Below are 16,258 nucleotides of genomic sequence, written 5' to 3' on the forward strand. Positions count from 1 at the left end.
CATAGGCTGCTCTACACATGAAAAGGTTTATAACCTTTTTGTAGTTATTTCGATTGCTTCGTTCTGGCAAAGCATCAAGTTTTGGGAGTTGAAAGCCAATAAAGCGCTCATTAAGTGTGCCATGCTTTGAAATGCTTTGCAGCTTAGCGTAACTTTGCACTGCACCGAGAATTGGGTGGACCACAGATTGCAGAGATAGAGACATGGTGTTTGAAGAAGGAGCTGAATTGAAGATCGGCCATTTTAGGGAGTCAAAGGATCGATTTGATGCTGTTTGGCCAATTAAATGACTTTCCGGTTAACACTGGCTTGTATAACGCGAAAAATATAATAGATCCATTCATTAGAAATTACGTTGAAACATTTTAAACTCTTCCAAAGCAGCAGCTGGATTGGTAGTCACTTTGAAAGAAATATTATAATTTGTTACCGAATTTAATATTTTTATGTTTTGGTTGCTATCTTTGAAGTTTGGGATGCGGAAATACATCCCAAACTTCATTAGGTGTGTATATCATAATTGAATACATTTACAGAGAATCCTCATTTCTTAAATGAAGACATTTGACTATTCGTCCACTAGGGGCTTTTATCTTTATTAAATTAGAAGTACTGCAAGATACTCCACACTATTCTTTCTGTTCACAATGTTGTGTCATTTATTTATTCATCCAGTGTAAGAACAGCTTTTTCTATAGCATACTTCGTTTTTCTGAAACTTATTAATCTTTATTTTATTCTGGTGGTTGAACCATAATTAAATTGAATAGTGCTTTTATTATTAGAATTTTCTGTGTTTGAACACCTTGTCGAGCCATTTTTGATTTAATATTATTATTTAAATTTCCACGATTTATGTTTATAAAACTATCCTATTTATTGCTTTGATGTTGTGATTGTCAAATGCAATATTTCAATATTAACTCTGTACAACCAAATGACCTTTTATCAAACTTTGCCCGCTCTTCCCAACGACTTCTTTCTGTCTCTCTCACACACACTCTCTCTCTCTCTCACTTTCTCTCTCTCTTCCTCTGCGATCTGTGTGCTATCCACAGCCTCTTTGATCAGAGATTCATTTCTCAGATGAACTCGTTCCACTAAACTTAGCGCGCGATCGTGTTGATTATTTATTTTTATTAGCATCTCTCTCTCTTTCTCTCTCCTCCAGAGAATGTCGACGCAAATAGTTGAACAGGGTCCAGGTTTCTTGGACTGTTCCAGGCTGTATCAGAAATAGTAATCAGCGTCATTGCCCAAAAAACCTTGTTACTGTAGTTTTAATAGTTTTTCAGTGGGTTTACTCAATCATTACTTATGTCTACTAATTGCAGTACTCACGTTTTACCTACTTGCTGATTTTTCTCCACATTCTTCTTCCTCCTTCATTCATCTTTTTCTCCCCGTATCGTACGATATTATTTGTTTTAGACAATTTACATTTTCACTCTTTATAAACTGTAGGGGTTATTTATCAAATTCTTTTGTTCAGCAAGAATTCTGTTTTAAAATGTGTAATTCTAACAATCCAGCTAATTAGATTTTATTCAGTTTAATAATTCTAATCTTGAATTAGCATAATGTAAGGATTAGTTGGTAGTGGTTAATTTTATGTACCTCTTATTTACCCTCCCTTGTTTCAATAAGGTAGAAAAGTCAAATTCAATGTAGTAGAACATATTTCTAGAACAATTGAGACATCTAAATGAATCTCTAAAACATGAAGTCTGTTCAAATTCTCGTTTGAGTTAATCTACTCTTTAGAAGTTCTTTCAATTATCTCTTAATAAATAAACATTTTACTTGTGAGGATACACTTTTATTGGTAAAGATGTTATTCTAGTTTATATCTCTTCTTTGAGAGGTTTTTTAAATTATGATAATGACAACATCTTATGTCTGTTTCATAATTATTAAACTAAAATCCAAAGTTGAATGCTGTAAATGTTGTAACCTGATGCTGTAAATGTTGAATGCTGTAACCTGACTAACAATTAGGAGGTGCCGGGTTCGATTGCCGGGCTGGCAAATAATTTCTGGATAGTAGCTCTCATAGAATCCCCTTCTACATGTTAACCCTGTTGTCAATATTTGCAGTAGCAGAAGTCTTCGGGATTGTTTACAGCATTTAACTCTGGATTTACTTTTAATAATAACAATTCATACATTAGCATTTCAACAAATCCAATTTCTCATCAATTGCCAACTGTAACCGGTTTCATAACATTTTGAAAGAGTCCTGTGATTATTGGATAAGGCTCTCACACACTAGATATACAAAATTATAAAATATCTATTAAGCCTATGCTATGCTATTCATTTCTTGTGTGAGAGATCATTCCTTCCTTATCACCACAATAACCTGAAAAATCATATAAACAGTCTACCTGTAAGTTGAGAATCTCATTAAAAAGTCACAGGTCTTTTCATTCCACTTATATTTTTTATGTTTCTTCTTTGAATTACATTGATTTAATGCATCTATGTAGGCAATCAAAAGTATTAACGTTATTTTCTTATTTGTTTACAGTTGAAGTAATCAAACAAGATGAGGCATCAGGTGTGCGGGATTTCTCTGCAGAGTTACGGGAAACTGAGGAGGTGCTAGCTGAGGATTTGGCTACTACTGGAGTCCTTGGAGCAACTTCTGGAGGTTTTGGAATCCCTGCGCCTACTGGAACAGCGATTAGTTCTGGATTTTTCGGAACTGATTCAGGTTGGCAACTGGAAGTAAGCTCTGTAGTTGCTGGAAGTTCTGGACTTGCTGGGCCTTCTGGAGTAGTTGCAAGTTCTGGAACATCTGAATTCCCTGGAACAGGTTCTGGAGCAAACGTTAGTTCTGGACCATCTGGATTCCCTGGAGCAGTTTCTGGAGCAAATCCAAGCTCTGGACCATCTGGATTCCCTGGAGCAGGATCTGGAACAAACGTTAGTTCTGGACCATCTGGATTTCTTGGAGCAGTTTCAAACTCTGGATTTGCCGGACCCTCAGAATCTGGGCCGCTGCTGTTGGGAGCAAGAGGTGGAGGAGTGGTGGAGGGGGGAACGGCCATCATGCACAAGCAAGCAGTGTGTGTGATCACTGAGCAGCCTGCCTCCAAAGCGCTGCGCTTCCGCTACGAGTGTGAAGGCAGATCGGCCGGAAGCATACCCGGTGTGAACAGCACGCCTGAGAATAAGACTCATCCCACCATTCAGGTTAGTGCACTCCATTACATCAGCTAAGTTGAATCACTTGTTGGATCACTTGAATCAGCTAAGTTGGTGCGTTTCACCAAATTCACGTTAACGCTTCGCTTAGTAATCTCCAGCTAACACTAACTGATGACAACGAAAGATTAAGAAATTTGATTTCACCAACGAAAACTAATGTTACGTTACGAAACGACAGATTGGAGTAGATCAGAGTGGCAGTGAGCCGCCATGACACTTGTTTCACGATGTAAACATGTAAAACCTAACCTAGAAAATCCAAAAAAATTCAAAACTACAAGTTTTGTTCAAAGTTTACCAGGTTTTGAGTTTACCAAATTGAGTGGAGATTAGCCTACACATTTTAGTAATTAATAATAATTATAGTGCAGTTTTTTTTAGTTGTATGATTTATTGAATTTAATTTTGGCTGTAGTGTTGTAATAATTGATCTACAGATTGTTTTTTTTTAAATAAGTAAAATTTCAAATTTTACAGGATGTCTCCTAGCCATTCTGTCAATTGAATGAAAAAGACTAAGAAATTGTCAAAAAAACACTGATTTATTGATAATTAGAAAGACCGGTTTTGGTTATTACACCATTGTCAATCTCTGATAAACTAAAACTGCTGTTTTTTTTGTTTTTTTTTTGACAATTTCTTAGTCTTTTTCATTCAATATGAATAATTACCACAATATCAACTTATCAACTTCTCAACTACACAAAAAGTAAAACATTCTGTCAATGTTGTGTTGCCTAAAGCTATCAAAAGAAGAAGGGACCCAACATTCACGAACAGTGAAAAAATGCATCTTGTCAATCTTAGTGAAAAATAAGTCGATTTTGTCCAAATTATTACAATCATCAACCAATTCTCTTATCCATCTAGGTCGGCGAACAACATAATCATCATCATCATCACTGTCACTCTCAAATTCTAATTCGTATGCTCTTCTTCTAGCTTTCAACATGACAGTAAAAAGAACGCCGCCATTTTTTTTCTTAACGACAGATTACAGATGTTGACTGACCAAATTTGGCCGGTTAACTTTATAACGGCTCATTAGCTCTAACGGCGTGTGGTGAAACCCGATTTTGTCAGTTAATGGCTAATTGGAGTTTACGCTTCCTCTAACGACACGTTTAGTTCCTGGTGAAACCCGGCCTGAGGCGTTAATACATTTTACATGTGGCAATGCAGAGAATTGGCAACGCTGTTGTCCTATCTTTACCACTGACTTTATAACGTGGACCTCACTACAGTTATCTGAACATTCGTTGACTTATAGTCCAGTCAATACAGACATAAAAAGTGGGGTGTGCTTGCATTTTGATTTTTTAATATGTGTGTTCTGATTTTTTAATATATTATTTGAGTACATAAGAGAAGTCAGAACCAATTTCTTCATGCCATTTCCCTTGTGCAAGATACAGGATGACACAAAAACCTCGTATTTTAGGCTCATTTTCCAGTTTTCAGCTATTTCTGCCAAATCTCGTTATCGGACAGAAAAATTTACTCTTGCCTTTTTTCTAGATTATAGAATTCTGGATAAAATGAGATCATTCGGAACTCTCTATCTCTAATGAGTACTGAGTTATGATTTTTCAAAAATGAGTGAAATTTGAAGAAAAAATCAATTTTGATGAATTTTAGTTTTTGATCAAGAATATCTTCCGATTGTGACCATTTAGATGAATAATTCAAAATCCCTCTGGGCGTATTTTTGTGCTCTACAATCTGAGATCAGGTAGAGCGCTAAGCATTCTGAAATCTGAGCATTGTGTTAGAAGTTATAAGTGTTTGAAATTTTGATCCTTGAGGTGTCCTTAAGTGCGCCTCTCCACTAGGAAATACTGAAATGAAGTGCATCTAACGGGTGATTCTCATAGAACATAATCTCATGAACTTATGTCATTGTGCGAAATATCAATGTGAGGACAATGTAGTTGGTGATGATGGTTGAAGCTGAAAATTAGGTGTTTTTCACAATACAAGGAGCATTGTTGTCAGGTGCACCTGGAAATTTATATGAGATAGAGCGCTCTACCTGATCTCAGATTGTAGAGCACAAAAATACGCCCAGAGGGATGTTAAATTATACATCGAAATGCTAACAATCGGAAGATATTGTTGATCAAAAACTAATATTCATCAATATTGATTTTTTCTTCAAATTTCACTCGATTACGAGATTTGGCAGAAATAGCTGAAAACTGGAAAATGAGCCGAAAATACGAGGTTTTTGGGCTACCCTTTATCTAGCACAAGGAAATTTTATGAAGCGATTGGTTCTGGACTTCTCTTATGTACCCAAATAATATATTAAAAAATCAGAACCACAATAGGCCTATAAATTGCAAGCACAAATGTATATAGTGACTGGACTATTAGGCATTAATACATTTTTTCATAAGGCGACGCAGAGAATCGACAATGCTGTTGTCCTATCTTTACCACTTTCATTATAACGTAAACCTCACTATAGTTTTCTGAACATTCAATAAGCATTCGTTGTCTTAGGCATTAATACATTTTGCATGTGGCAATGCAGATAATCAGCAACGCTTTTGTACTATCGTTTCCACTAAGGCCCAACTCACACTTACGCGACTCAGGTCGAGAAGAGAGACTCGACTCTAGTCTAGTCGAGAGCATGTGTTTTCAAATGGGTAACGTCGTGGAGACTAGAATCGACTGGTCTGAGTGTCACCATTTGGAAACACATGCTCTCGACTAGAGTCGAGTCTCTTCTCGACCTGAGTCGCGTAAGTGTGAGTTGAGCCCAACATAACGTGAACTTCACTACAGTTATCTGAAAACTTGATAAACATTCACTGATTTAGGCATTTATATATATATTTTTTTCATAAGTGGCATCGCAGAAAATCAGCAACGCTTTTGTCCTATCTCTTTCACTGGCATTGTAACGTGAATTTTACTATAGTTTTCTGTGGATTCAATAAACATTCATTGGCTTAAGCATTAATACATTTTTTCAAGTTGCTACGCATAGAATTGGCAACGAAGTTGTCCTATGTTCTCTAATGACATGAGAGAACGTTCCCTATAACGTGGACCTAACCACAGTTATTTGAACATTTGTTGATTTAGACATTAATAAATTCTTTTTAATGCAGATAAAGAACTACGTAGGGCGGGCGGTGGTGGTGGTATCTTGCGTGACGAAGGACTCACCTTACAGGCCGCACCCGCACAGCCTGGTTGGCAAGGAGGGCTGCAAGCATGGCGTCTGCACCATGGAGGTCAACACCGAAACCATGGCACTCGCCTTCGCCAACCTTGGCATCCAGTGCATCAAGAAGAAGGACATCGAGGCGGCGCTCAGTCAACGAGAGAAGTTACGCATCGATCCATTCAAGAGTGAGTAGATTAAATCATCTAATATACAGGGTGACACAGAAAAACGGGAACTTTTGAAACGCCATAAAACATTAGTGCGAAGGGCAAAAATGATTTTATTCAAACTAATGTAAAGTTCAAGACTTGCCATTTAAGAATAAAATTATTAATAACATCTATTTCTTTTTGACAATTACTTCTTTAAGATGGCTTCCTCCTCCACGAACACACTCTTGAAATCTGTGTTGACGATTCCTCATTGATTTTCTGTTTGTGGAGCTATGTTTGTGGAACTTGACCAATAACTGTGGTTGAATCATGCAATTCAAAATGATATTAACAATATCCCAGCTGAAATGTTGCAGCAGTCGTTCTGGAATCTCAACACAGATTTCAAGAGTGTATTCGTGGAGGAGTAAGCCATCTTGAAGAAGTAATTGTCGAAAAGTGGTAGATGTTATTAATAATATTCTCAAATGGCAAGTCTTTGAACTTGGCATTAGGTTGGACATCATTTTTGCCCTTCCCACTAATGTTATATGGCGTTTTTAAAAGTTCCCGTTTTTCTGTGTCACCCTGTATTATCGCTAATAAGTTAATCAAATCACCTAAAGCTCTGTCACAGAATTTCAAGAGAAAATGTATAGCGAAAACTGCACATCGACAATTCTAACCGTTTCAAAGTTACTCACATTCAAATATACTAAATCACGTTTTGTGTAGTTGAGAAGTTGATATTGTGGTAATTATTCATATTGAATGAAAAAGACTGAGAAATTGTCAAAAAACCACTGATTTATTGATAATTAGAAAGACCGGTTTCGGTTATTACACCATTGTCAATCTCTGATAAACTGATAAAAAATATACTAAATCATAAAAAATTATATAAATGAGTATATGAAAATTTGACAGATCAAACTTTCATGTTGAAAGTGTAGAGTTGTTAATATGTGAGTAGATGTTACTGTAAGTGTTTATTAACACTTGAAAAAGTGGAATTATATAGTATGGATTTTTTTAGAATTCCAATACATTTTATTCTATCCATTTAGGGCCGGTTTCCGAGTTCGGGATTTAGCTAAGTTCTAGACTTTAAACAGCTGGAGTCAGAAAATTGACTTTTCGAAACGGGGCGTTGTCGCAGTTTTTATGATAATCTTTATTCTCTAATTTCTATAATTGAAAACGTTTTCCTTGATGAAATGAAACATTCCTAAATAATTCAAAATAGTTGAAACTTTACACTATTTTCTCTTTTATTTTGTTTTGTGTTCAATGTTCTAGTTTATCGGAATTTAATTAAAAATCCACGTTTACGTGGACTGCGTCTACGCCCCGTATCGAAAAGCCAATTTTCTGACTCCAGCTGTTTAAAGTCTAGAACTTTAAATCCCGAGCTCGGAAACCGGCCCATATTTTATTTTTGTATGATTCATTAGTATCTTTAAATGTGGATAACTTGGAGGCGAAACTTGAGAAATCGATGCGCGGTTCTCGCCATTGATTTTCTCTTGAAATTCTGTATCGAAATCAAGTATCATATGATAGCCTTTCCATTAAAAAAATGGAGTTTGGATTCAAAATGGCGGATCATAGATAGCGGACCAAAATTTTAAAGCGTTTTCAAGTAGTTTTTTCAAGTCGAATACGATCCCAAATAAAACCTACTGTCTAATTATTATCCTTGTAAAAGAAATCAAGACATCAAGCTGTTTCCATAATTTTCACCAACTCTTTATATTATGATAAAACGTACTATTCTTAAATAATATTACATATTAGGTATTTTGTTATTAGTCAGTTTTGATTATGTTGTAAAATAATTGCTACATGTATTAATCCAGGCAAGTTGAGTCAAATCGTATTGAAAATTCAGGTATGTGAACTCAAACTGGTTGAGCTCAGTCGTGTTTAGTTGAGTTGAATGAAATTAAGCTAAGGCAAGTCATGTTGGTGACTGTTCGAATTATCAATAATTCACCATTGGATTCTAAACGTCAAACCTCATTATTTAAGTTTGCTTTGTATTTAATACCAATATTCTCATATTAATTTTTTGTAAACTTTTGTATTCTGTTTATTAATTAATTGGTGCATTGTGTTAACAGCTGGCTACGATCACAGGAACCAGCCTGGTAGCATTGATTTGAACGCGGTTCGTCTCTGCTTCCAAGTGTTCCTCGAAGGCAAGATTAAGAACCAGTTCAACGTGGCTATCACGCCGGTCGTGTCCGAGCCCATCTATGACAAAAGTTAGTATACTATCATTCTCTTCAACTGCAATTCAATGCAAACTATCATTAACTCACAGTAGATCACACGATCGTCAATATTAAAATCTATTGAGAACATGGTTGCATTGTCGTTTCCACTTCATTCTATCGAATACTTTCATATGCAAATCTTTTTCTGTTGAAACTAGCACATCTTCAACTGTACTAATGAACAGAAGGCTTATAAATCAAACAAACCACAGCAAAATTGTTTTGCACACAACTATTTTAAGCCTTTTTATTGATTGTTTACTATTAGTGCCGGTTGCACAACAGCCGGTCAAATTTTAACCGTGATTACTTCCACGAGAACCAATGGCTCTCGTGGAATTAATTACGGTTAAAATTTAACCGGCTGTTATGCAACCGGGCCTTAGTCTTCTGCTTCATCAGTAAATGTGAAGCGGTTTAGTTTTAATATTCAGTCATTTCTAGATTGCTTATATCATTTTAAATTTTAAATCGAAACCGTTTTTGGCGAATGCCTGCTGGTTCATTTCAAATTTTGTAATCAATTATTGTTAATAAATAAATGAAATCAAGTGGAAATGTCAATATAATCAATTCTATCAACCAAGGAGTGATTTGATAACATCAATATGTAGCCTACTCTAAAGATTTTATCACTTGAAATTAATAACATTATTTTTTCATGAGTTCCTCAGAACTCAATGTCGTTAAATCCTAATAACTGTTGTTTATGCATCATAATTCTGTGGAGCATCGTCCATTGTATGAATTTCAACGCATTTAATTGTGTATAGTTTTGTTGTTGATTTTTGAATTTGCCAGAGAAAATCTAAAATATTTATTTAGTAAATGAGCCACTTATATTGTTTGTAATTGTACCCTTATATAATTGTAATTGTATAAAAGAACCCTATCGTGTTATGTTTTAAGATTATATAAATTTTCAGATTTAATTTTTCATTTCATGATTTAATATTAATTTTTCAGAGGCGATGTCCGATCTTCTCATCTGCAAACTGAGTGAAGATTCCGCTCCTGTTACTGGGGGAAAACAAATTATTCTCCTGTGTGAAAAAGTTGCCAAAGGTATGTTTTATCTTAAATTCAGTTTTTGCTGATCTGGTGAGATTCACTTAAAGCTGTAAGAATTTCTCTTAAATATTATAAATGCTGCTCTTTCAAACAACCCTGGCAGTTTGAAGCCAATCTCACTATACATAATAATTGCAGAAATACGCCCCAGGCATGTAATGAGAGGTTTAGTAATGTGAGATCCTTCAGTTCTGTGAATGGTCTTTCAGTTTTGGAGTGTTCCGAACCATCGGTAAGTGACTTGGTACTGATAACTTTCAAGTTAGTGGAGCTACTCCCACCTCTCAAAACTTGTGATTTGGATTACATATGTACTTTATATTATTTGTGTTTTTCTAAATGAAAACACAAATGGTGTTTGATTCATAAATTTTCTAATTTGTCGTACGATGTTTCTTCTTCTTCTTCTTTGGCTGTGCCTTATCCCATTTAAATGGGGTCGGCATTCCTTCCTCTTAGTCTGCCTCTCCACAAAGACCTATCCAATGCTTTCTCTCTCCTCCAACCACTCTCCCGCAAGTCAGCCGCTATTCTATCTCCCCACCTCATCCTAGGTCTACCTCGTCCTCTCACACCATGCAAAACCAAATCCTGTACTCTTCGTCCAACATAATCCTCCTCCCGTCGCTGTTTGTACGTACGATGTTTCTAAATTTCGGAAATGTATTTAGGATAAATTGTGTTTTCTCTCCTATAACTGTAAAGTTCAGTTTATAAATTAGTAAAGTGTAATTTCTGTTTGAGATTTCATTCGTGATTTGTTTTGTTACAGAGGATATCTCAGTGAAACTTTATGAAGTGGTCAACAACCAGATAGTATGGGAAGGAGAATGCGAATTCAATACCACCGATGTACACAAGCAAGTGGCTATCACCTTCAAAACTCCACGCTATAAGAATATTGAAGTGAGTTTTATTTCTAGTTACTTCCATTTTATTTGTTTATTAACTCAGTTAGTTTGATGATTTAATAATTTAAGGAAAGCATTACTATTTTCGGTCTCTCCCTGAATCCGCTATTTTTTCAATTAAGAGTTCAAAAGTTCGAAATGTGGGTTTCTTCAATAATTCACTAATCACTTATAATGTTTGAAATGAATAACAGCAAAAACATCTGAATTATCATTTTTTTGTCAGATCCATTCCATTTCAATCTTTCTTATTGATTTCATGATTCGCTTTACTTTCATTTTAAACGTTTGCTACAGTGAGATTCATTTCAATCTGACAGCATTGATTGAATTTGGAACATTGATTGACTGTTATCATTGATTGAATCTGGAGCATTAATGGTTTTCATAAGGAATGCTAATACGTAGTTTAATTCGAATCCCATAATGGAGCTTTTTAAATGTAATTTATTAAACGTCCATTGAAACATAATGCGATTCAGGTAAAGCATGAATCCAAATATTGGCTTTGTTCATTGACTAGGAGTTGTTATCAGTACTCTGAAGATGCCGAGCTTTATGAAACTTGGGAGGAAAATCCAGTGTTGCATTGAAACAATTTAGCAGAATAACACACACAAATTGCTAAGAGCATTGGTTTTACTTTGATATACGCAATTGGATACAAATAATCATCAATTTTTATGCATCTTCATTAATTCTAAATCCTACTCTGCTATGTGTTGCCATAGTAGTTTACTTTTAGCATTCCTGATAAATAACATCAATGCTTTTGATTCAACCAATTGTGAGATTTATACTGGTGACAGTTTGAAGTGAATCTCTGTACAACAGTGAACACATTTGCAATTTGTGACTGTTGCAGGTGACCGAACCGATCGTAGCGCAGATCCAGCTAGTGCGTCCCTCGGATAAAGCCGCCAGCGATCCGCTGCCGTTCCAGTTGACGCCCATTCACTCAGGTAGGGGGCAACTGCTCTGGTCACTCAACCGGCGGCGTAAAGCCGACTATCGCACTTTCGCCAACATATTAAATACGGACGCCCGTCTCATGACCTGTAAAGGGGTGGGAGCTGGAGCGATTGATAAGCAAGGCCACAAAGTGATGACTCTGGATGCCGTGGGGGAGGAAATGAGTGTGGAAAACTGGGGGAAGGCAGAGGAAGATGATGGCAAAGCGGATCCTGATAGGTGGAAGAAGATAAATGATGCCTATGCCGAGTTGAAGAAGAATAAAAGGGGCAGGATGGTTGAAGCAGGTAGTGGAAATTTGAGTGCAAATATGGGGGGAAACGTTGTTAGAGATGGGAAATTTGGTGTAAGTTCAGGGGGAGATATTATTGATGCAGGTGGAAAAGCTGGTGAGAATGTGAATGGAAATCAAAGTGCTGTGGAAAGTGTGGTATTTAATGGAAGTTATGTTGGAGATAATGGAGGATACGGTGGTGGAAATCTGGAAGAGTTTAGTGGAGGAAACATTGCAGAAGTTGGTGGAGATTCGTTTGGAAATGTTTTAGTTATAGACGGAAATATTCTAGAGAATTCTAGAAGTGTAGATAATAATTTGGGTGGGACCAATGGCACAGAGGAAGGTTTCACAGATCTGCTGAACCAGGTCAACGAGTTGGATTCGATCTGTGTAGATGGTAGCAACGATTTTGGGATTTACAGTAGTTTACAGTTGGCTATGAAGAATCCGTGTGAATTTATTGATAGTAATGCTATGGAGACTGGAGAGGCGTACGAAGATATAGCTCCACCTCGACCGACGGCTAGTAAACCACCGTTACCTCACCACCAACAGGTATTCAGTAATGTTGAGGTTGAAAACGAGGATGACGAGGGGGCAACATTACCTCCCCTGCCCCCCAAACGCGTCAAAAAGTGCGGCAGCCCCGCCCCGCCTCAAAAAACCCTCCCCCCAACACCCGAGGGCACTAAAAAGTTAAGTTTGTTTCAAAAACTGTTTTCATCGACGTCAAAACGCAGCAAATCGCGGAAAAACAGTTTGACACAGTCGGTTGCGTCACGGAAACCCAGTGTAACGTCATTGGTTAGTAGGGTGGGGTTGGGAGAGTCGGGGGAGGGGGACCATGAGAAGCAGGACATGGCGTTGACTGAGGCTGAACATTATGCGTTATATACATCGCTGGCGCCTCATGCTACCGCCTCTGAATTTGATGAGATGTCGTTCTACTATAGTCCGGTAGAGGGTCGCCCTACTAATGCTGATGTGCCTGTTAAATAGTAGGGCTAAATGAAACCATCAGGGACCACTGTAGGCCTACCTGTAGCCGTGAGGTTTTCGTCAGCCTGTCCACCTATTGTTCTTGAAAAGAAAGTAATAGAGATATTATTTTTTACTAATTGAATAGGAAACAAACTGGTGGTTCCTTCTCGTTTCCATGGCCCAATAGTAGTCTATATTGTGAACTACTAGTACAAAGGACTATTGTAAAAGATAGTTGTGCAAAATAATGAAAGTTGTTGGGGAAATCACACCAATTCGTGCAACCCAATTATGCTGCGAATTTGTATTGGAATTAGTGAAACGATGTGAGATTTGTACAAGGTTAATGGAAACTAGGTTGGAATGTGCCATGTATGTGAGGCTCAGTTCACACGACTTTTTCAGTGATTAGGCTACATAAAGTCTTATTTTAGAAAGTTTCTATGCTTTATTTTTCATAATTTTTTTATTAGTTTATCTTCATAGTCTATTAGTCTTCATTTATTAACGCACAAATCATTGCAACAGGGAAAGAAATTAATCAAAAATTGGTTTATTAAAAAAGTTGGTCAAAGAACGTAAGCCAAAATAATTTTAAATTTTGAATTGATGAAAACTGTATTATGAATCAGTCTTGAATATTTTCATTTATCTATATGGTGCTACACTCAATTTCTAGTCATTCTTCCTTCTATATTGTAATAGATTTGTGGTCCCTTCTAGTTGTTTTGTTATATCTTGTTTGTTATTTCATCTATAGTTTATTTACTAATTTCTCAACTATTTGCACTATTATTTTAAATTGTAAGTTCCTCAACTTACATAGTAGGCCTACTTAATAAAACTGTACTTAAAATTATTATGAGTAGCCATTTTTTATTTCATATTGGCGGTCAGTTTTTGGTACCTTGTTTGTTATTTGTCACATCACTCATTTCCCTTACTATAATATATTACTATTAGTTGCTTACTTATTTTGTTCAATTTCCACATTTTCACCCTTTTTTGTAAGTTTTGTTTTAAATAAACGAAATTTGTCTTCAGCTCCGAGCATAGGAGTCAGGAGGAAAAGGGCCAAATACAATACTATACAGGAGTTGGAGGCTAAAAATACTAATTTGCGTGAGTTCCTATTTTTCAAATTCGGGTACAGGTTGCTTGGTAGCTTAATATTTTTTTGGAATTTTAATTCTAGTTTTGTGATCAGCATTAACTAGATGAAAGAATTATACCGATTGCTCTTTTCATGTTGACAAATTTTAACAAATTCTTTTTTTTTAGGATGATAACTACATGAGCCCTAGGCTTGTGCTTAGTTGATGGGGATCATGATGACAATAAATTTCTTCATTCAATTTTTTTATTACAAAACTGTAATTCAAATTCCAAAAAAGTTATAAACATGGTGGTGGTATCTATTTTTTACTTACTTGTTACCTACATTATATTTTTTTCTTTTTAAACGTAGTGTTATTCATCCACATCATAGAATTGATTCATTGTATGTTGCATTTCTCATCAACTAATTAATTTTATGGCTATTTCTATAATGAGATTCATAAAACTGTCATCATTGATTGAATGGGAAGCATCATTGTTATTTATAAAGAATACTGACAGTTTAAAGCGAGTCGCTTTAGTATTTGTATGGCTTTATAAATATTGGTGCTAGTCTGGGAAAATATTAAGTATTTTAACATTATTTATCACTGTCACTATTATAATTATATTGTTTGCCTGTTGAAAGTTTGGTAAAGGGACATTATGTGAAATATTATATTACTTAGTTTTATAAATGTTTAATGTTTGTATATTGTTTGTTAGTTATGATTTTCTTTCACCGAAAGTTGATTTTGATGTGAAATATATCATTTTTAGAATAATTTCAAGTCCTAATTAAACTGCAAAGTAGCATCTTTATTATCTTAGTATTTTAGAGAATTAGTTTTTATACCTCAAGTGTGATTTCAACATGGGAAATACGTGACATGAACTATACGTTATTTGACTATTGTTTTATACTTAGATTCTGAGCAATACAGCTATTGTTATATACTGTACTTGGTCTGCAAGAATAATTGAATCGTGGTTGTATACCATAAGTTTCAGTAGTTTTGTTCTCATTTACTTGGAACTTTGGAAACCACCTAAATCATGTATTCATCATGTGTTCCATAATGTTCTAATTGATAGAGGAGTACTTGAAAGAGTCTCCCTATCGATTGAAAGTCATACTAATATTATTATTTATCAAATCTAGTTTTATACCTTGATACTTGCTACTTTAGTCAATCATATATGTAACTATTTTATTGTAATGTTATGTTTCTAGTTTTCAAAAGTTTACCTTGTTGACAGTTTTTACCAATTTTATGTAATGTTGCTCCCATCAGCTTCCTAATATTGTGTTGTTTTCAAGTATTTATTCTTCTAGAAATATCCTACCAAATGTTTTCATCCTTAACTATATTTATTGAATAATAATACATTCTATATACAATAATGTGGAATACTTGGTATTTGCCGTGATATCAATGTATGCAAGACGTTCGTGTCACGTTTTTGTACAATGAGTGAATTTCCATTTAATATTTTGTTATGTAAAGAGTGTTTGCTCCACACATATGAAAGCATATTAAGTTTTAATTTATGTTATTAATTATGCAATTTTAAATCTTGTGATGACTTAATCAAATCTGTCTAAACAGATTCAAGTTTCATACAAATTAAATAATGAAAATTGAAAAAAAAACTCTAAAATAATATTTAAGGAAGGTTAAATGTATACAAACTGACTGGTTGTATTAATTTTATACCGAAATAAATTATAAATTTTGAGTAAACATTAATTTTCACATTAATTATTTCAAATTTCACTTGATCCCACGTTTGTACATTCTATGGAAACTTGTCAGTGAAAGTCTACCTACAGTCCACTTGAGAGGAGTGTTTGATATTCTATTCAGATTAATGATACAACTTTATTCAATTATTAATCATTTATATAATATACTAGTACTTATTATCAAAATGATAGAGAGAGAAAGAACAGACGAACCTTGAACTATTTCTCTCACAAATTTAGATGATTATAAATTTAGATTATATTGAGGTACCTGAATAAGGAAACTAGCTATTACAACAGAACAAATTGCTGGTTAAATGTTCAATATTACCAAGAAAGTTTCTGATATTCAGAAAATGGAATGTGCGGTAGGCTA

At 35.2% G+C, this 16,258-nt stretch overlaps 1 protein-coding gene across 7 annotated transcripts in view; it reads left to right on the forward strand.

The window, feature by feature from the left end:
* The window catches only part of LOC111052875 (embryonic polarity protein dorsal), a 42,577-nt gene that overhangs the window by 17,174 nt on the left and 9,145 nt on the right, over positions 1–16,258 (forward strand). For 5 of the 7 annotated variants that reach the window (XM_039429000.1, XM_039428996.1, XM_039428995.1 and 2 more), the window contains 6 exons: positions 2,531–3,198; positions 6,336–6,579; positions 8,670–8,813; positions 9,792–9,890; positions 10,669–10,802; positions 11,673–15,885. In XM_039429000.1, coding sequence (XP_039284934.1) covers positions 3,055–3,198; positions 6,336–6,579; positions 8,670–8,813; positions 9,792–9,890; positions 10,669–10,802; positions 11,673–13,055 — 2,148 coding nt within the window. In that variant the 5' untranslated portion in view covers positions 2,531–3,054 and the 3' untranslated portion in view covers positions 13,056–15,885. Of the gene's footprint in view, positions 1–2,530; positions 3,199–6,335; positions 6,580–8,669; positions 8,814–9,791; positions 9,891–10,668; positions 10,803–11,672; positions 15,886–16,258 lie in introns of those variants that run through there. The other 2 variants (XM_022339686.2, XR_005571415.1) reach the window with 2 other exon arrangements.

Source organism: Nilaparvata lugens, chromosome 5 (assembly GCF_014356525.2).
Source record: "Nilaparvata lugens isolate BPH chromosome 5, ASM1435652v1, whole genome shotgun sequence".
Taxonomy (NCBI): domain Eukaryota; kingdom Metazoa; phylum Arthropoda; class Insecta; order Hemiptera; family Delphacidae; genus Nilaparvata; species Nilaparvata lugens.